The sequence below is a fragment of the Panicum hallii genome, chromosome 1 (genome assembly GCF_002211085.1).
Source record: "Panicum hallii strain FIL2 chromosome 1, PHallii_v3.1, whole genome shotgun sequence".
Taxonomy (NCBI): domain Eukaryota; kingdom Viridiplantae; phylum Streptophyta; class Magnoliopsida; order Poales; family Poaceae; genus Panicum; species Panicum hallii.
This window is the reverse complement of record NC_038042.1, coordinates 46601433-46621094: the sequence shown is the minus strand read 5'-3', so window position 1 is coordinate 46621094 and position 19662 is coordinate 46601433. Positions and strand designations below refer to the sequence as shown.

Below are 19662 nucleotides of genomic sequence, written 5' to 3'. Positions count from 1 at the left end.
TGCGCTGCGGGTCCCACGGCGAGTGCCAGGGACCAGCTGGTTACTGTTGGTGGAGCCTTTGCTTCAATCCGGCCCGGCCCAGCCCATCGAACTAGCTGAGCAGGCTCAGCCATTAGGCCACCCGGTTCAACGGCTGCGACGCCGCTGCGGCAGGCGCCCAATCGGACCCCATCGCCCGTGGGACTCCGAGTGCTGGTACTACCAGTCTCCAGCTCCAGGCCTCCCGCACGCACGTACTAGCAGCCCCACCCCGCACACGTGCTGGCCACCTCCCGCCTACTTATACCCGGCGCCATTCGTCCCGCCCCCCTCGATCGAAACGGCCGGTCTCCTCCTCCACTCTCCCTCCCCACCGCACCCGCGGTCAGCACCATCCTCTCCACCCACCAACCCACCACTCACTCAACCACCTCTCCTCTCCTCTCCTCTCTCTCTCTCTCTCTTCCCCCACCACGCGCACCTCCATCTCCAGCGCGAGCTAGCTCGCAGCTCGATCGGCCCAGATCCAAAGCCAACAGCAAGCACCACCCAGCGCTGCGGGGCTGCAATGCCGGGGAGCGTGCCGCTGGCGCTGGGCCTGGACACGGCGGGGGTGCAGGTGCCCTGGTACTTCCGGTGCCCCATCTCCCTGGAGCTGATGGCCGACCCCGTCACGGTGTCCACGGGCCAGACCTACGACCGCGCCAGCATCGAGTCCTGGGTCGCCACCGGCAACACCACCTGCCCCGTCACCCGCGCGCCGCTCGCCGACTTCACGCTCATCCCCAACCACACCCTCCGCCGCCTCATCCAGGAGTGGTGCGTCGCGCACCGCTCCATGGGCGTCGAGCGCATCCCTACGCCCAAGCAGCCCGCCGACCCGGACCTCGTCCGCTCCCTCGTCGCGCAGGGCCCGGGCCTCCCCGCGCTCCGGAGGCTCAGGGCGCTCGCCAGGGAGTCCGACAAGAACAGGCTCGTCATGGCCACGCACGAGACCAGGGCCGCGCTCGTCGAAGTCGCGTTCGGCTCCGGGGCCAGCGAGGAACTCCAGGCGGAGGCCATGTCGGTGCTCGCGCTGGTCGGGCTCGGGGAGGCCGAGGCCGTCGAGGTGGTGGGCCGGGAGGAGCGGGTGGCCAGGCTCGGCAAGGTCCTCGCCGCCGGCGGCCCGCTGGAGGCCAGGGTGAACGCGGGCGCCGTCGTGGAGGCCGCCGCGTCGGCTTCGGGCGCGGAGGCCCGGGCGGTGCTGGGCGGCGCCGAGGGGGTCATGGAGGGCCTGGTGGCGCTGGTGGAGGAGAAGGCCCACGCGCGCGCGGTCCGCGTCGGGATCCGGGGCCTGTTCGCGCTGTGCCTGGCCAAGGAGAACCGGCCCCGCGCGGTGTCCGCCGGCGCCGCGTCCTCGCTGGCCCGGCGCGTGGCGGAGGGCGGCGCCGGGGAGCCCGAGCGCGCGCTGGCGGCCGTGGAGCGGCTGTGCCGCGCCGAGGGCGGGCGCGACGCGGTGGTCGCCGGGGCCGGGGGCGGGTCGGCGGCGGTGACGGCTCTGGTGCGCGCCATGTCCGGGCGAGCGGCGGAGCACGCGGCGGGCGCGCTGGTGGCCGTGGTGGGCGGATCGGAGGCGCTGCAGGTGGAGGCGGTCCGGGCGGGCGCCATGAGCCAGCTGCTGCTGATGGTGCAGGGCGGGTGCTCGGAGCGCGCCAAGCGCAAGGCGCAGCACCTCCTGAAGCTGCTCCGCTCCGCCTGGCCGACCACCGACTGCATCGCCAACTCCGACGACTTCCTGCAACCGTACTGATTGATCACCACCAGCCATCATCAATTCATCATCTCTCGGCTGCATCGCGGTGATGGATGGATTGCGTTCCCAAAGAGCGAAGTGAGAAAGATCACTCACTCACTCGCCAGTCGCCGCAAACGCAAGGGAGAAGCTGCCGGCTTGTATGGCCTGGCCGTGCGAGCAACGCAACGGCCGCGGCGTCCGGCGCGCCGGCGCCGGCGGCGTGTATGTAATGGCGGAGGAACGCGGTAGAATTTTTTTCCCTAATGTTTGTCCAGTTTTGTACGTATGTAATGTTGGCAGGGAGGGGAGGAGGATGGGTTCTTGATTCGATCAATGGTAGCATGGCATTCATTCTCACTCGCATTTTCCCTGGTCGCATGCAAAAAACAATGCTTGCTTGTTTTGTTGCCACCAGGCGCGTGCGCGCGTGCGTGTGTGTGTTTGGGTCAGTGAAAGTACAGACGAGAGGACTGGGGAGATTGCGCATTGAAAGCTGGGCTGGGCCGCGGCGGCAGCAGAGGCGGAGCTTTGGCCGGTGGCGGTGGGGGAGTGGGGCTGCCCCCTCCTGCAGGCTGCAGGATGCTTCTGCAGAATGGAATGTTGTTGCCGTGAAATTATCACATCCCCTCCCCTCCGCCATTGTTTTTCTTTTGTTTCCGTCCTCTCCATCTCTCTTTCTCTCTCATGAACACACAATGGACAGGACAGAGGACACACGCTCACATTCCCAAAATTTTCAGTAAGTAGGTTTGAGATTGGGATCATCCTAGTTAATTGGAACTGGAACGACGTATCCGGAACGTAGAACGAGGAGCATGGTGCCGGTACAATTAGCAAAACAGCTCCTCTAACGGTTAAATATCCAAAATATCCTTATTCTATTTACTCATTTTTCTTCCCCCGTTCTCTCCCATCCTTATCTCTTCTTCTTCCCCGTTCCGTCGCTCGGGCCTGCCTCCGTCGCTCATGCCCCTGCTGCTCGTGCCTGCCCCCGCCGTGCGCGCCCATGCCTCCGCGCCCGCCCCATCCTCCGTGTTGCTGCCGCGCGCCCTTGCCTCCGCGGCCGTCGCCGTTCGCGCCCCGTCCTCCACGCCACCGCCGCTCCTACCTTGGCGCCCGCCGCCGCTCGCACCTGCCGCGGTTCGCGCCACCTTCCGTAGTGGGAAGCCGCGCCGCCGCCGCTGTCCGACGCTGGTACGCGGTCCCCTATGCACGCTCGCGGCTGGTCCAAGTTTCCGCGAATCACGCCGCCGCCGCATGCTCTCGTAGCGCCCATCGCACGCTCGCCCAAGTTACGACGTCCCAAGTATCGTCTCAGGCGTCGACCCGGCGTACGTACCGCGGTGATCCCGATCCCAATTTGGAACGAACGGTGCCGGGACGCGGATCGTGGCTAGGTACCGCGATCCGTGTGACTGTGCACACACTACAGGCAGTGAAACAGAGGGCGGATCGTGCGGTTTGAAAAGGAGGACCATGGCACGGCATGGCATCCGTACGAGCAGTGGCGACGGGACGGGGATCGGAAACCCACACTAGAGATAGACAAGCATGGCATCAGGGCTCAGGGGCTTGCTGGGCAACTGCCACTGGCTGCTGCAAATAGCTGCAGCACCTCCACTGCGGCGCCTGCGCCCCCTTTTGACCGGATTGGCGAGCGGAGCTGCGACCGGTGACGGACCCGCTCCGCCCGCGAGGCCGCTCGTCACTCATTAGTGCGCCCGGCCAGGCAGCCAGCCAGGAGCAGGCAGGACCGGCCACCTCCCCTGCACACCCTCGCCGTGGACTTGGACCGGACTGCTATGTTGTTTGCTTCTCCCCTCCCTCCCGGGCTGCCTGAAAAAGAATACAGTACCTACGTGCTACCCACCGGCAGGGGAGCAGCCGGGCAAAGCGAGCATAAAGCCGCGGCCGCCGTATCGACCCCTCCCTCTCGGCCTCCCCGATCCGTCATTGCCGGGTGCCCCCGGCGTGACACCTGAGGCCCGAGCAAGAGGCCACTGTTCCGATGCGTTCCACTGTGCGCGCACCTCCATTATCACCACCATCCCGGTCTCCTCTCCGGCCGTCCAGACCTCCCCTGCTGTGGAGTCAAAGATTGGCCCATGATTGCAACATGCGCGCGCCGAGGGCCGGGGAACAGGGCCGGACCGGCCGGGGCCCTACGCGGCCGTCGTGAGGTGCGGACGTGGCGGCGATGCTGGCTTTGCGTACGAGGATTAGTCCATCCATTATTCCATTTCCATTGTTAAACAAGTCGTGCGACGGGGAAGGGGAGTGCCCGTCCGCATCTGGCATCTCGTCGCCGCTCTCCGCGCACTGACGGGCCGAAAAAGCGGTGGTCGCCGTGGACCGCGCAGCCGATGCTACCGTCCACTGTGGCTCGCTGGCAGAGGGACCGACGCGAAGCCAGCCGGCGACGGCGAGGCTAGTCGGGGCCAGCCGGTCGTCGACTGCTAGCAGGACGCCACGGGAGGGAAGGATTCTTTGCTTTCGAGCTGTGATCGTGCGAGCGAGCTTTCCTTGGTCCGGAATTCAGCCCGTGGATCTGGATCCCCGACGGATCCTTCGAGTACAAACAAACCAGCGGGATTCACGCGACACTTCTCGTACTAGATACTCCGTCTGGGTCTCTAGACTCTACTCCATCGACAGGGTGGAATTTTGTACTAAGACGCTTTAGCTTGCAGCACAATTCGGCCACACACATCGTGTAAAGCACATCACCAGAAAAAACTCCGCAGCCTCGGTGGACATAGAGTTGGCCGATTAATAACGTAAAGGATAATCATTGGCGGAACCAGAAATTTTGAATAAAGGGACCGACCGGACACTTTATAAAATATATCAAGATATATATACGTGTCACCAATATTTTAGATAGAGAAAATACTTCACACATATGTTCTATTTGCACTTTATACAATTTCATAGCATACAAGCATCCATCTGCTGACGTATTGCAAATTCTCAATCTCTTTCTTTTCTAAAATAGTACAAATATCTTCCTCTTTTAGTTTAGCCACGTTTACTGAAAAATAAACATGGTCATTTGAGAATAGGGATCACTTACCGTACTTGATGGCATATATATGCGTGAATCATATGCACGTGCATTGCCTGCTTGCCAAGGGCTAAATTGCATGACTGCATGCCATGCTGCCATATGCTGCGTGTGCTGGCTAACAGCATTTCCCGTTCCAGCCTGCAAGAAGCCAAGGTAGAAGCTGTCATGCACAAGCCTCGAGCGACTTTCGATTTATTATCAGAGATTCAGACCTCAGTGGCCAATAACATCGGAAACATCGGAGTCTTTTGCTATGTGTGGCGATCTGATGATGATTTCTCGCATGCGATACACTGGCCTGAGAGACCTGCTTAATTTTAGTGCAGATCCTAAATCTTAAGGTTCACGGCGTGCCAGTCAGTTTGACCTGCAACTGACAAGATAAATAAATAGATGATCAAAAAGCCTATCAGCCAATAAGCCGATGTATCCATACCACCTGATGTCAATACGGTTTTAAACAATCGGTTATATATCTTATGTGAATTATGATAAACAATGATATGAAAGTGATAATCCAATTCACTCGGCAATATTGATATAGAATATTAAATGTAGGTTTGATGGTTAAAACATGTATCGGCTGTATGCCCGATGTAAACATAACGTATCGGCTACTCAAATAAAAGTTATCGGTTAGTAATCTAATGAGGATGAAGCAATTTCTGAACATTTATCTTATCACAAATGAATCATCAAGACAATACTACCGTCACCACCAATCGGATCATATCTAACCGAGATAAAGTTGGCAGCAGGGCAATAAATTAAAAGCTTACAAGCCGATGATCTAGTCGTTACAAGATATAAGTCCAATAAAATCTTAAATAAAGCCAAGATGAAAGACTATTGGCTAACGAGAGCTAATATGATGCTTTTATTAAAGAAATCAATTTGTTATAAAGATATAAGCCGATAGGTCTAACCAAGGCAAAAATAATTGTGATTCTATTAGGTCTAGCAAGAGATCGAACAATGCAGTCTTACAAGATATGACAAGAATCGATAACTGGTAGGCAAGTATATCAACCGAACAGGAGCAATCCAAGAGATCGAAGCAATGCAGCCTTGAACAATACTAATATAGCCGATATAATTGCCAGGGCCGCAGAACTTAGGGCTTACCCTTTCGTCGGAGATCGAAGCGATACAGCTCCATGTCAGGTGCCAAGTTTCGCCGGTGATAAAAACCTTAGAAAAAGAGGGCGGCGATGCACCAGAAGTTGTATTGATCGTGAGATAATTTTACAATGATCCCGGGTGCACATATTTATACCCATGAATGGATATTAGTCCTTATTGGACACGATGAAAGCATTTAGGTCCCTAATTTGAATTTTGATAATTATTGATAATGGTTGTGGACTAACAATTTCTTTTAAGAATTTAGTATAGGTTAGCCCCGGAGATGATTTAAGCCTTAATATGTGCTATGGAGATATTCTTTATGAATACATGACGGATGGCTCAAGGCAAAGTATAAGATAGGGCTTTTCCATTTTACCGGTCAAGAGGTGATTAGCGGATGATATTTGGCCGGATTAATAGGCTAGATAGCCGTATATCAAGAGGGGTCAATTTCATTTGCTTGATGGTTCTATAGTGCCACTCCGCTCAAACAATTGCATTGCACGCATATAGGAAAATCGTGTTTGAAAAAATGGAAAGACCAGAGAGGAAACGCTTGTTGGAAATGGGTAACTACGCTTGAGAGGCGGACGGTCTGCCATTTGTACGGCGGACCGTTCCATGACTTAGCCAAAATTCGAGTTGTCTGGTCGAGCTGAAGTTTTCAACGATGGACGGTCCGGCTCTGGGGCACGGACGGTCCACCGGCTAATGCGAGAGAATCAACAGAAGCTTCAAAGTTTCTGGTGGGCTTTTCACGTTGAATGGCGGACGGTCCGCCTGGTCTTGCTGTGTGTCGACAGAAACTCAAATGTTTTTGTCTAAGTTTTGACCGTGAACGGCGGACTGTCTGGCCCTAGGGGGCGGACGATCGGCCGGCTGATGCTGCGCAACGACAGCAACTTTGTTGTTTCTGTGTTTTCTTTAACCATGTACGGCGGACGGTCCGGCCCTAGGTGGCGGATGGTCCGCCGGGTAAAATTTGAATCGCGATAGAAACTCAACAGTTCTGTATTGGAACTTCGTTGAACTGCGGACTGTCTGTGGCTTGTGAGGCAGACGGTCCGCCTGGGTTATAATAGTCACTTCTGACACAGTTTGACTTTGATAATAGCCGTTGGTTTGAATGACGGACCGTCCGGTCCTTGTGAGGCGGATGATCCGCGAATACCTTGTTTTCGCTTGATTTGAATATAACGGCCAGTCATGGGGGAAGGAGCTATATATACCTATGTCCGACCATGGGTGAACTCCCTTGGCACTTTGAAAAGCTTCCTTGACATATTTGAGCATTCTTCCTCCTCGCTCTCACTCACTAGGCTTTGAGGTTGCATCTTTGTGAGATTGAGAGCATCCTAGTGCATTGCATCAAGAGTTTGAGCTTTGTGGCACTAGGGAGTCTTCAAGCAAGTGTCATCGACTTGTTACTCTTGGAGCTGTGGAACCGTTGAGCCCTGGTTATTCTTGTGAGAGGTCTCGTGCTCACCTTGCCGGAGCGGTGAAGGGCAACTCTAGTGGAATTGAGGTTTGGAGAGGTTCATTGATCCAAGTTGGCTCATCCATCAAGTGTGACTTGATACAGGAGCGGTTGGAGCTTTGAATCCACCTCAACGTGGATTAGGGGTGACCGCAGTTTACTTTGAGCATTTATATTACTAGAGATTGAATTGATACTTGTCACCCTACGTTGCAAACCTTCATCTAAAATAGAGTTAAATAGAAATAGGATTTCCCTTATGATTTTAGTCCAAACCGCCTATTCACCCCCCTTTAGTCGGTATCCTAGATCCTACACACGATACAAACTTTCTTAAAGATAAAAGGAAAGAAACAACGGACTCTGCTTAATTAATAGATAAATTTAATCTGTCATACCGTGGTCTTCACGATTCCTTATTTAACTCAATCCTTTTAGATAAATTTCTATTCTATTGGCTGATTGATTTCTTTTCTTGACCGAATAAGAATCTTACCAAATTTTGATATCAAAACTACCATACCCATCATCTTGCGTGGGGACAACTACAATTCTAGTTGTCTTGCATCCTCTAATTCCGCAGATCGGAAAAATCCCGTGGGATATATTTTCCTATCGTCGACGTAGATGAAAAAAAGAAAAGAAAAGAGTGGAACGCTTGGTCTCATGTTGTTTATCCAAGTCCATAAACTTTAAAAATTTGTATATTACGATCCTTAAGTTTCCCATCCAGGTTCAAAGGTACCAAGATGCTCTTACTCTTTCCAGAATGGAGTTTTTTTATGGACAAATCTAATCCAAGAAGAAAACAAAAAAAAGGAAAAATCCCGAAATTAAACGGCTCCTACTATCACAAAGTAAGCCAGAAAAGGAAAAAACAATGAAGAAAATAAAAGTTCCCAAACTCTTTTAAACCCCCGCTGTGTGTAATGAAAAGGAAAGGGAAAAAATCAGCTGAAGTATAGAAAAGTGTGTAAAGTAAATGCTACTCCCTGTTGGGTCCCAAAACATGAAATTTTTGAAGTTTGTTCTAAACTAAACTATTATAAGTTTGATCAAATTTGTGGAGAAAAATACTACCATGTACCATATAAAGAAATAGACTATGAAAGTATATTTCATAATAGATCAGGACGTTGGTGATGCTCATATGTTATTGTAATATTATTCTTGGTGGAACATAGTATGTTTTGACTTATAAGCAAATAAACCCCAGTAGTATTTTATAAGGGGCGGAGCAAGTATTTTGCAGAACTTTCGAAATCACTTATCACTTGAGCAAACTTAGTTTAGTAAGTACTCCCCGGTTGCCTTTCGGAACCACATACATATAAATGAATAAAAATGACAGCATTTACGTCATCGTCACCTATCCAAATGTTGGGGCAGGGGAGCGACAGAGAATTCCTGCAATTATTGACGACCGGTCCTGGTCAAAGCGACGCCAACTCCCAAAGCTGAGCCGCTAGCATATACTATACCAGATGGCCAAGCAAATAATAATACCATATCCGAGCGCGAGCGAGGAGGAGCTCAAGACCTAAACTACCCCTCTCGAGCCCCACCAACCGAGAACGATCTAGTTGTTCATGTGGACAAAATAGGGATGGGAGTTTGGGTGCCGGGTGATCGAGCCACCGGCCCTCTCGCCGGTATCTGTTGACAGGTCCTCGCATTATCTGCCTGCTGCTACTAGTTATATCGTTGCGATGGGCAGGATAACATAGAACACAGCGACTACTTTCAGAAAGAGGAGGAGATCGATCGGCCAGTTGAATGAATAAAGGGGAAATCATGCCTGCTGGCTGCTGCGTCGACCCTGTGCTTTTTGGGAGAATATTAATCGATCGGGCACTGTACTGTACTGTACTGTGTGTGAGCAGGTTTAATTTGTTTGTAAAGAAAGAAAGAAAGGATCCTGTCCATGGTCTTTCAGTGGAGTGCTATGCCTACGCTGCTCCCTCCGTCGTCTGCTCGCCACTCCGCCTGCCTTTTCCGAGCGATCTTTTCGCTGCTCCCTTTCCTTTTCTTTTTTCTTTCGTGATGAGTGCTAGCAGATTAATCAGTACTGGCATCATATATATGGGGAATCCACATCAGAATTTGTGCGGGAAAGAAGGTGCCACGGCCTATGGCGTCCTAGGCGCCAAAAGAAATGGGCCTGTCGTACGACCGAGCACCAAGGCGCTATTGGGTGGCTAGTTCCCTACACCTCGTCGAGGAGCAACGAGCGATGGCATGAGATTCCACCAGCTTCCTAGTGGCCGCTGCGATAGACCCCTGCTGTTGTCGCGGCAGCATTCGTCCGGCCACTGCTGTTGAACAGCTCGAGAACTGAAAGCTCCCGCGGCCCTGTGTTGGAGGTGCGCGCCACGTCGCCTGCCTGGGCGCTGCCTCCCCCTATACATGTATCTTCTGCTTCCTTTTCGGTGCTGTTGCTGCACGCCTTGCTGGAAGGCAGTGCCCGCTGGTAATGTCGCGAGTCCTCCTGCGACCTGAGCTACCCTGTCGTCTTTGAATGCAACTTTGTCTCCCCGTCGGCCCGTCCTCGTCCTCCCGCTGCTCCATTATCGTTTCTCTCATGGAGACTCAGACTCCGTGTGGTCGGCCATCAGGGAGAGGCCGGAGGCCACCGGAAGCAAGCTAAGCGCGCAGATCAAGCAAAGCAGGCGATCAGATAGATATTCAGATCCCGGCGTGCGGCCGTGTGCCTCGTTTGCTTAGCACGAGGCGATCGTCGAACTGGGCATGTGGGAGCAAGGTGATCCGGATGCCGGGAGCAGGGCCAGAATATGCGGCCACAGCCAGTACAACGACGCCGTACGAGCACCGTCTCAAAGCTGCGCCAATGTGCCGCCATGCTGCGACCGGATCGATCTCATACTCTGACGACGTGCAGGGCTTTGGTTGGATAAGCCCTCGTGTCCCGCCATTCTCTTTTCGCCTTCTTTTCCCCCCCATGTGCGGCACAGTATTCTTCTCGGGTCTTTTACTCCCCCGAGTGAGGACGAAGGAGCGGACGGGCGGCTTGATCCGTGGTGGATTGGGAGGGACGCACATGCCGGCGAGCGAGCGTGTGTGGGGGGAGGCGCAGTTCTAGAATTCGATAATATGGTGGACGCCACATGAGGCGATCCAGGTGACAGCCGGGGCCGTAGCTGGCAGCACATGACGGGGACAATGCAAGGAGGATCAACCCTAGCGTAAGCTCAAGTTCTTTTTAACAGTCTGGCACTAGCAGCACCATGATGAATTTCTTCCTTGATGGGGGCAATCGAAGAAAGCAAAGGCATTATTCAAACCGGCTTTAGTGGGCTCGGCCCATCTGATACTTCCCTCGTCATGGGCTCTGAAACGCTCCACCAGCTTCGACCAAAAGGCCTTTCCGCATTCCAGCCCAACCCAAATGAATGCTCCTCTTCCACACCGGGGGGAGTCACTTGCACAGAATCATGCAGTACTCCTACATCACATCCATATAGCTGCATACCACGTTACCACCAGAGCAGCAACACCAAACGATCAACCAGAGAAAAAGGAAAGAAAAAGAACAGCAACGCCAGTCAAAAGACAAAATCCAAACAAGCCAATGTTCCAGAGATCAAAACGGTTCAGCAAATTCATAAGACGACGGCACGATAATTTAAGACCCAACACGAAGAACACTGTCAACGAACTTCGACGAAACACACACAAGACACAAGCACGGTTCTCCGTTCGACCCGACCTGACCAGACACGCATGCATATGGAGCATGCACGCACAACCTTCGAACGAGCTAGGTGACTCCGACCGGTGCAGTCCGGATCGGAGGGTCTGCGGCGCAGCTCGAGACGCCGTTGAGGGCTCCTAGGGGCGGCGCCGGCCTAGCTGGTGAGCCAGACCATGATCTCCGACACGGCTAGCTTGTATATGTCCTCCGCCGACGGGCTCTCGCCACCAGCTACGTTCACCTGTTTTTTTGGTAAGAATGAACAAATGTTAAGAGGCCATGTGATGAAAATGATACTTGTATACAAGCAGATTTTTACTGAAATGATTTTCTCTGGTAAATATCCTTGTTGTTAGGTTCTACACTTCTACTTGTAGCTAGAAGGTTCGAGTGTGGACGTTGGTGCTTAGATCCTGGTTTTCTAGATGTTGGGTTTGGATATATACGTGCTTGCTGCATATTAGTGGTAAACCATGCTACTCTATAGAGCTTCATGCTTGTGGGTGCTAGGAGATAAAACTACCATGTGCAAACTCTTCTCTGGCAGCAACATGGAATCGCGTAACACTGCATGATTCAAGTAGCAACTGCCGAATAGTATAGGAGTACTCTTGGTTGCTAAAAGATTATTCAAATGTATTACTGCTTTAAAATTAGCAATGAGGAAACAAATTAAACCTCTTGATAAAAATCTAAGCTTCGATTCGACATATATTAATTAGACAAGCTGGTCGCATTTGTGTGCAACAACAAAGATTTAATCATAAATATAATTGCCTAATAATTCATATAAAGTAAAAAAATGGTATGTGCACTAAAGAGATATTAATGATGTGAAAATTTGGGTTATGTTTATTTGATTCCAAGAGTATTTAGCTCTGTTAAAGAAAGAAAATATATTAAACATCACTAGCAACATATATGCTAGAAATAATTCAAGTAGATTTGTACAAATAAAAATTTCTTGAACCTGCTCTAATTTAATTCTAACCTTTTAATTTCAATCCTATAGGCAAGGTTTACATAGTGTACACTCAGAAGCTCTGCTTCTATGGCATCACTTATAGTAAAACCTAATTCTTCATACATCATACTTATGTACCATCGACTAAACATAATAAAGATCTCAGCCCCTGAAGTTTAGGATTACATTTGTTACATCCACTGTTACCTAAAAGTTCAGATCTAAACGGGTACTTCTCATTAAAAAATATACAATGGCACAAAAAAACTTCCAAACACACTGAGATTTTTTTTGGATCTTATTGGTGGCTTGTGTAGTTTGTTATGTCAACTTTAAAATCATGTTTCCTCTAAATATACACTGTGATAGAAATAGACTTCTAATGTACTATTTTCTTACGGTTACCAAAACCATACAATATTCAACTTATGCAAATTGACATTTTAGTTAAAAGGATGAGTAACCGAATCCATTGATTAGTTTAGCGAGATTCAGTTTGGTCGTTATTGAAATATCTTTTACATTAAAATAGTACAAAGTAGATGTCTAACATACTATTTTTTACGGTTACCAAAACCATTCAATCTCAACTCATGCAACCAGTTTGCAAACTAATATTTTTCCCTAAAAATTTCCTTCTACCTCTCCTTCACCCATGACCAACAAAATAAGGGTGCCACTCCACGACTGCGCACCGCTACAGGGCTTCCCTTGCTACTGGATCCGCCCCTTACTTTACTGGAAGTATGTAGCCTCAACACATGTAAATTGTTTGGAAAATTAAGATACTTAGTTGAAATAATTAGATTTGAATAATATTTTTTGATTATTTAGCAAGATTCAGTCAGAAAAATATTTTAAACTTGCAAACCAATCCTACTATCAAATGAAATCTGTATTTTTCAAGTTCACGGGAATTAGACCTGAATCCCTTGATATAAATGGAAACATAAACGATTTTCCTAGCAACTCCTATCCAGACGAGTCCACCTACAATAGTGTCGGATCTGCTATACCTATACATGACGTTCTGAAGAGACTCTCCACAGGTCATATATGGAATATGGTTACCAAAACATCTGCAACCCAGACTGCTGCAAGTCTGCAACCCAGCATCTAGTGACATGCCCCCAAAACGAAACCAGGAGGACGGTGGAGATCGAGCAGGCTACTTACACGGGTATAGATGGTGATCAAGCTCCGGGGGCCGTCGGCCGCGACGTGGGCCGTGATCACGTCGATCGCGTGCTTGCTCAGCACGGACATCACCAGCGTTAGCATGCGGGGTTGCCGCGGCAGGCACACGTTGATGATGGCCTTCTCGTTCGACACGCTCAGCACGACGTTCGGCGCCGACCACGTCTGGAACCCGGCCGGTCCCGTGGCCGTGGCGAGAGACGGCGGTGCCGCGGCCGCGGCAAGCGGCTGTTGGTGGTGTGGCACAGCTGGGCCCCAGCCATTCGACATGGCCGCCATCCCTTGCGCGGTCTGCGGGGCCGATAGCAAAGCGGACACCACGGCCTCGGCGGCGGCTTGCCGCGCGAGCGCCTGTTCCTGCTTCCGCCTCTCCAGCTGGGCCTTCGTCTGCTCCAGGGCCCTGATGAAGTGGATCGTCTCTCCCACCAAGGTCGCCTTGTCGACCTGTCGGAAAAAGAGATCACACCACAACCACATAAAACCACGAGATCACTTGACCTTGTCCCGGACCAGTTAACGAACCCTGCATTTGCAAGCTCCAAGCCCTAGCGAGCCAACGCATACGAGCCTCGCACGATGGATGGGTGTTGTCATGTGAGAGCCTCACCTTCTCGGGGACATGGGGCATGAGCGCGTGCAGATTGCTGAACAGATCCTTCATCCGCTTCCGGCGCTCTCGCTCCGTGATGATGTGCGCCTTGGTGTCGCCGCCGTCGTCAGCAGCCAAGGAGCCCTTACCCTTTGGGAAGCCATCTCCAGCGGCGGCGGTGGCAGCATCCCCCACTGCTGGGTGCTTACCTTTGGATTTGTCGGCGTTGGCCTCGCCGCCGCCGGCCGAGCCATGCTCTCCACCTTGGACGGCATTCGGGAGGACGACGTCCTTCCCCTTGCTGGCATCCATGCCCACCGGGCTGCCAATCCTGGATCCACCGTTGCGGTTCTCAGCTGGACCCAGGAAGGTCATGGTCGTCGGCGGCGTGAAGATGCGCTCGTCGGAGGCGGCGGCGGCCTGGTGGTCATGGGGACCGTTTTGAGCCATGGCAAAGCCCGGAGGATTTTGGACGAGGAGGGGTGGCGAAATGTGATTTTGGGATAGGAACACAGTAGCGTGCCTTTATTTGTAAGGACGTGAAAATTACCACATGTTTTTTTTTCTGATTTTTTTTAATCTCTTTCGCTGGTCAGAGATGCATCAAAAACAGCCAAATTACAGTGCTAAAGGATGTGTAACGTCTCCTTGCGGATTAGCTGTTTCACGGTAATTTGGCAGATCCATTGGAGAGTCACAGTAGGCTGCTCACTGCTCATTTAATTTATACACAGCAAGAAAAAGATGCGGCTAAAATGGAGAGTTTTCTGCATGATGACCTCAACTCCAAAAGCTCTCTCAGTACTGATAGATCAGCAATGGTTGCTGCCTCACAATGTTATACTGTATTTTAATTAGTGCTTCATTCCTTTCACATTTACTACTCTACTGAATTATTACTTGCCAAAGTTATATGCAAAATGATGCGGAGCGGTGACACATTCCACAGCCATTTTCTATATGAACTTCCAGTTACTCTCAGAATATGTCGATTCAGCAAATTTTTCTGATGTAGTTTCCAAATTTCCTTTTTCTTGAAGTTCGTATAGCTCTCCTTTCGATTGCTCTGCAAAACATTCCCTTGGCGTGTCAGCATTTTCATCAGGTACCAACTTACCGTGTATCCATAGTAAAAAAAAAGAAGAAAAATCATCCTAAACTTTAGTAACTGACTGCCAAAAACCTGTGCACGAATCCAAGCAAAACCACGTCGTCCCCATCCTTCCATACATAACAAAAATAAAAAAGAAGAAAAAGAAGAAGAAAAGTAGTCCACTCCAGAGAAGCAAAGTGATTTTACTTGTGCAACAGCAAGGATGCAAAATTACAAATTCTGTTCTTACTTTACAGTGAGCAAGCAACATTTCACGCATGCGGCTGTGTCTCGTCGTCACCTTTGGTTATCCCACCAAACACCTGGCAGGTCTCACCAGGCCGCAAGCAAGGCGTTGCCGTTCTCCTCATGAGCGCCGGATACAGCTTAGCGCATTTGGCCCCAAGCGCAACAAGAAGCTGCCTTGCATGCCGGTCTTTGCGTTTCCGTTTCAGTTCAAGCCTCTCAGCAAAAAGCTTATAGCCTAAGCGAGGGTTATCCATGAGGAGAAGATAATGCAATGCAAAGGCTTGAGAGCTTAGCAGTGGCGTTGTTTTTTTTTTGCTGCTTTTCTTTGCCTGTTTCTGCAGCTTTTGATCCGCCTTGTTGGCTGTTTTGCTCAGTTTTGCTATGTGCGCGCTATGGTGTTCGGAAGGCGGTGATATGCTTGCACGGAATGCATATCCAAGCATAGTTATTGGTACCGGATCAGACATTAAACCGGTGAGGCTCTCGGTTAACGGTTTGTTTGGTCTGACCGGTTATTAGACAGCGGTCTAGTTGTGCGCCGAGCGCCATATTACCAGCTCCTATTCCGATCTATGGTTTTCTACCGATTCCTTTCTCGATTTTCTTCCGGTTCTCTATGAAAACCTGATATTCAAATGTTTTTTTCGGGTCAGATTGCATGCCGCCTCTTTTAACTTGATCAGACCGGCACAGGCTCCTGTTTCGGTTTTTTTCCGATCAGACTGCGGTCGGGTCGGATCCTAATAACTACGTATCCATGTAGTCGTCCAATCTTTGAGATCGGTAGGTGAATCAGCAACGGTCAACGAATGGTCGTGGTGAACTCGAGGCATCTTATCAATCTTGGCTGCCCAATTTCCTGATTGGCTAATAAGCACCTAAGCAATGGCGTACGTGCTTCAAAAATTGCACAAGAATGGAGAACTGAAACTCGCAAAACCTGAAAGCAGCTTCCAAGCGCAATTTTGCTTGCACATTCAAATTACAGTGGGGAGCAATTTAAATTCAAGATTAATAACCTTGCTGGAATCATACCGTTAGTGATGCCAAGGTGTTTTGTGATGAAATCTAATCCCAACTAGTAAATAGAAAAAAGAAGGATAAACAGAATGGCACATTATCTTTTGGTTGTGGTAAACATTAGCCGAAGTACAACCTACACAGGAGTCAGTAGCAAATTCCACTAGGTTGAGCTGGCAATATGATTTAGGATGACTAGATTTCAGTGACACTAAGGTGGTTGACACAGATATCCATTCACCTATTGAACTAGTATTTTGTGGTAAAATCTGGTGCCAACTGGTGAATAAAAAATTAGGATAATACAAATGGCACATAATGTTGTAGTGGTGGTAAAGAGTAGCCGAAGTACAACTTATATGGGAGTTATTAGCCAAGTTGGGAATATGCCAAGGTGGCTGGTGCAGATATCAATTCACCCATTGATATAGTGTTTTGTGGTGAAATCTATTGCCAACTGGTGCATAAAAAAAGAAGGATAATACAAATGCCATATAATGTTTTAGTGGCTGTAAGCATTAGGTGGAGTACAACTTATATAGGAAGTATTAGCAAATTAAACTAGGTTGAGTTGGCAATACGATTTAAGATGACTAGTATTTTAGTGATACCAAGGTGGTTGGCACAGATACCAGTTCACCTTAGTTATAGTGTTTTGTGGTGAAATATGGTGCCAACTGGCGAATAAAAAAGGATAATACAAATGATACATAATCTTTTTAGTGGTGGTGAATACTAGCCGAAGTACAACTTCCACAGGAGTTATTAACAAATCATACTAGGTTGAGTTGGCAACAGGATTTAGGCTTACTAGTATTTCAGTCATGCCAAGGTATGAGGCCGATGCATAATGTGAAAGTTGTAGAAAACCCTAGATGCTACCTTTACAACATTAGTGATTGAAGAGCAAATCAAATTGCTTAGAGGTGTTAAAGGATTCTAAATGGTAAATAAAAGTGCATGAAGGGAAAGGAATAGGAAAGTTTTAACATGGGAAGGAGAACACAGGCCAACGTGAGATCATCATGTAGAAGAAGACTAAGTGTCTCGTTTGATGCATCTAACCTAGGACAGCGACTAGCTTGCTCTTACTAAGTCGACTCCAAAGTTTTCCATTTACCTTTTCCACTCACTATCCCATTGGCCCTCTTTCTTGGTAAAATTCTCATTTCCTTTTTTGGCTGTTGTTGGGAGGAATTAGTCTATACTTAACCCTTATCCTCAGCGAAGGGGGTGATGTACCCATTTACCTTTTCCACTCACTATCCAATTAGCACTCTTTCTCGGTGAAGTTCTTGTTTTCTTTTCTGGTTGTTGTTGGGAGGAAACAATCTATACTTAGCCCTTTTCCTTAGTGAAGGGGGTTGATTTATTTTCTTTGCAGGGTTAAGAAGAGAAGGCCAAGTGATGCTAGCCCCCAAGATAGAATTAATTTCCATGGTCCTCTGATATGGAGCCAGTGAGGATGGCTTCGTTGATTAAGCTTGGTACGGTGGGCTTCACCAATTAAGCAGGAAAGTATTCGTCGTGGGCTTTGTCGACCCAACAAAGAAGGCTTCAATTAACAAAATAAGAGAGATGGGCTTCATCGGTCGGGCAAGCAAAAGATGTGAAGAAGTGATGTGGACGCATATGGAGGACGTTAGAAGAGGCTTTGCTATCAAATGCCAGCAGCATGAGAGGAAGCGGTAAGAGATCCAGGTAAGTATTTTCCTCCTATGTATTGCAAAGACCATCGTGCCCATGGATATCATTAATTAAAATATAGTGGCTGAAAGGACACCATCCGTAATGTCTAGAAGTGACGGTTTATCTCCCTAATAGATAGGGGGCACAATGATTGTGTAATTCAATATTTTTGGAGGCAAATAAATATTGATCAAGATCACCCTATGGTTTTCGTTGGCCCAAAGAATCCCAACAGCTATCGCCTACTGCTGCTCGCACATTGAGAATGTAGGAGTTTATGCATCCAACACCTCCCTTGCATGTGCTGAAGAGCTTGTTCTCAACATGCCTAACGAACTGACCATAAGGGTTGGGCGCCACATGCTTCGTGATAGAGGCAGGGTAGGGGGAGTCCACATACATAAGAAAAGACAGAGGGTTAGGGGTAGTGAGCATCGAACCTGCCCAAAGCAAGCAAGCGAACTGTAGACAATGGCTGAGACCATGCGGTTTCGTTCAAACCTCGGCAATAAAATTTTTCATGGATCCTAGCAAATGCTAGATTGTGATTAGACACGAAGGATTATCTGATATATTCAAGAAAGAGGAACAATAAAGGAAATAGCGAAAGCTGAAAGACAGTAAAGAACTATGGGATATAGACTTTGGTGTCAGATTCTCAAGTTTTGTGTACAGCTTTTTTTTTTCTGGCAGCAGCACAAAAGAGCTTTGGCTCCACAAACTATAGGTGAATGTACAAGAATGTGGCCCTCTTTTGGATGCATAATTTAAAATTTCATAATTGGGACATCATGCATACACTATCAGAACTACCAACAGTAGTAGTGAATATCATGACAAAACACTACCAGTTGGTGGTTGGTAACTTCCTATCGGTTGTGAAATTGTCATGCTGTGTTAATACCGGTTTAAGTTACACCGGTTGTGACGGGGTGGTGCAATTTCATAGTATGCTTCTCCATGAGGAGCATAATACCAAATTTATACAACCATATTATCAATAATCCAGGTTTGAAAATAATAGCCGTGATTCACAAAAGTCAAAAGGCCCCCGGAAAGAATTAGGGGTGTAGATGGTTACCTGAGCTCTATCTCCAGCCCAGCATTTGTAGAGAATCAGAGTATGACTCTTTGTTATTATAATTTGCAGCAAATAATATTTAGGATTTGCACCACAAAATGGCTTCGTGGATGTCCAATCCAAGTTTTGTTACTCCATTACCTCAAGAAAAGTCTAGTCCATTGTTATCGAATCGTATACGTAGCTCCTCACCCTAGTTCCTTATACTTCCTCGGGGATTGGCACTGTACTTTGATTGTCGTGTACTATTCTCAAGAATACATTTGTATTTTGGTCATGTTTCATTGAAGAGGAGATCTGGCTGGTTGTATCCATTCTCCGTGTCTTGCACCGGATTCGACCCACCACCAGAGAGGAAGACACTTTCTATCCTTTAAGAATGTCAGAAACACCTTGATGAACTCATGGGCCCTACAAAAAGTCACATGTTTCTATGTGTCTGTTTCTTTGCAACATTTTTTTCTTTTGCACTCAGAATTGAAATGTAGTCTCTCATGATAACCTCTACCAAATACCCCCACAAAAGATGTGTCGACTTTGGAATATACTCAAACAACAAAAGCTCAACCCACTTAACCAAAATGGTCCAAAACAAAATGTTTTCCATCCCTCATGAGAAATATTCTAAGAAAGCAAGGCAAAT

At 49.0% G+C, this 19662-nt stretch overlaps 2 protein-coding genes across 2 annotated transcripts; one reads left to right on the top strand and one right to left on the bottom strand.

Annotated features, from left to right (window-relative positions):
- The first annotated feature begins 405 nt into the window (after positions 1-405).
- LOC112901066 (U-box domain-containing protein 26-like) lies at positions 406-2110 on the top strand. Its single transcript, XM_025969898.1, has one exon. It carries the CDS (start codon positions 548-550, stop codon positions 1766-1768), a length of 1221 nt encoding a protein of 406 aa, XP_025825683.1. The 5' UTR covers positions 406-547; the 3' UTR covers positions 1769-2110.
- A 9181-nt stretch (positions 2111-11291) lies between these two features.
- Positions 11292-14337, bottom strand: LOC112897530 (transcription factor bHLH95-like). The gene is made up of 3 exons (XM_025965846.1): positions 13906-14337; positions 13278-13742; positions 11292-11378 (listed from the first exon to the last, which is right to left on the bottom strand). The coding sequence occupies exons 1-3, from the start codon at positions 14335-14337 to the stop codon at positions 11292-11294; spliced, it is 984 nt and encodes a 327-aa protein (XP_025821631.1).
- Between the last annotated feature and the right edge of the window lie 5325 nt (positions 14338-19662).

Bases quoted from the DNA above. Each gene is read 5' to 3' on its own strand.
- LOC112897530 (XM_025965846.1), bottom strand. From the start codon at position 14,337: ATGGCTCAAAACGGTCCCCATGACCACCAGGCCGCCGCCGCCTCCGAC. The intron at 13,743-13,905 runs GTGAGGCTCTCA...TTTTTCCGACAG, and splicing joins TGCCCCATGTCCCCGAGAAG to GTCGACAAGGCGACCTTGGT. The intron at 11,379-13,277 runs GTAAGTAGCCTG...CCAAAAAAACAG, and splicing joins TGATCACCATCTATACCCGT to GTGAACGTAGCTGGTGGCGA.
- LOC112901066 (XM_025969898.1), top strand. From the start codon at position 548: ATGCCGGGGAGCGTGCCGCTGGCGCTGGGCCTGGACACGGCGGGGGTG.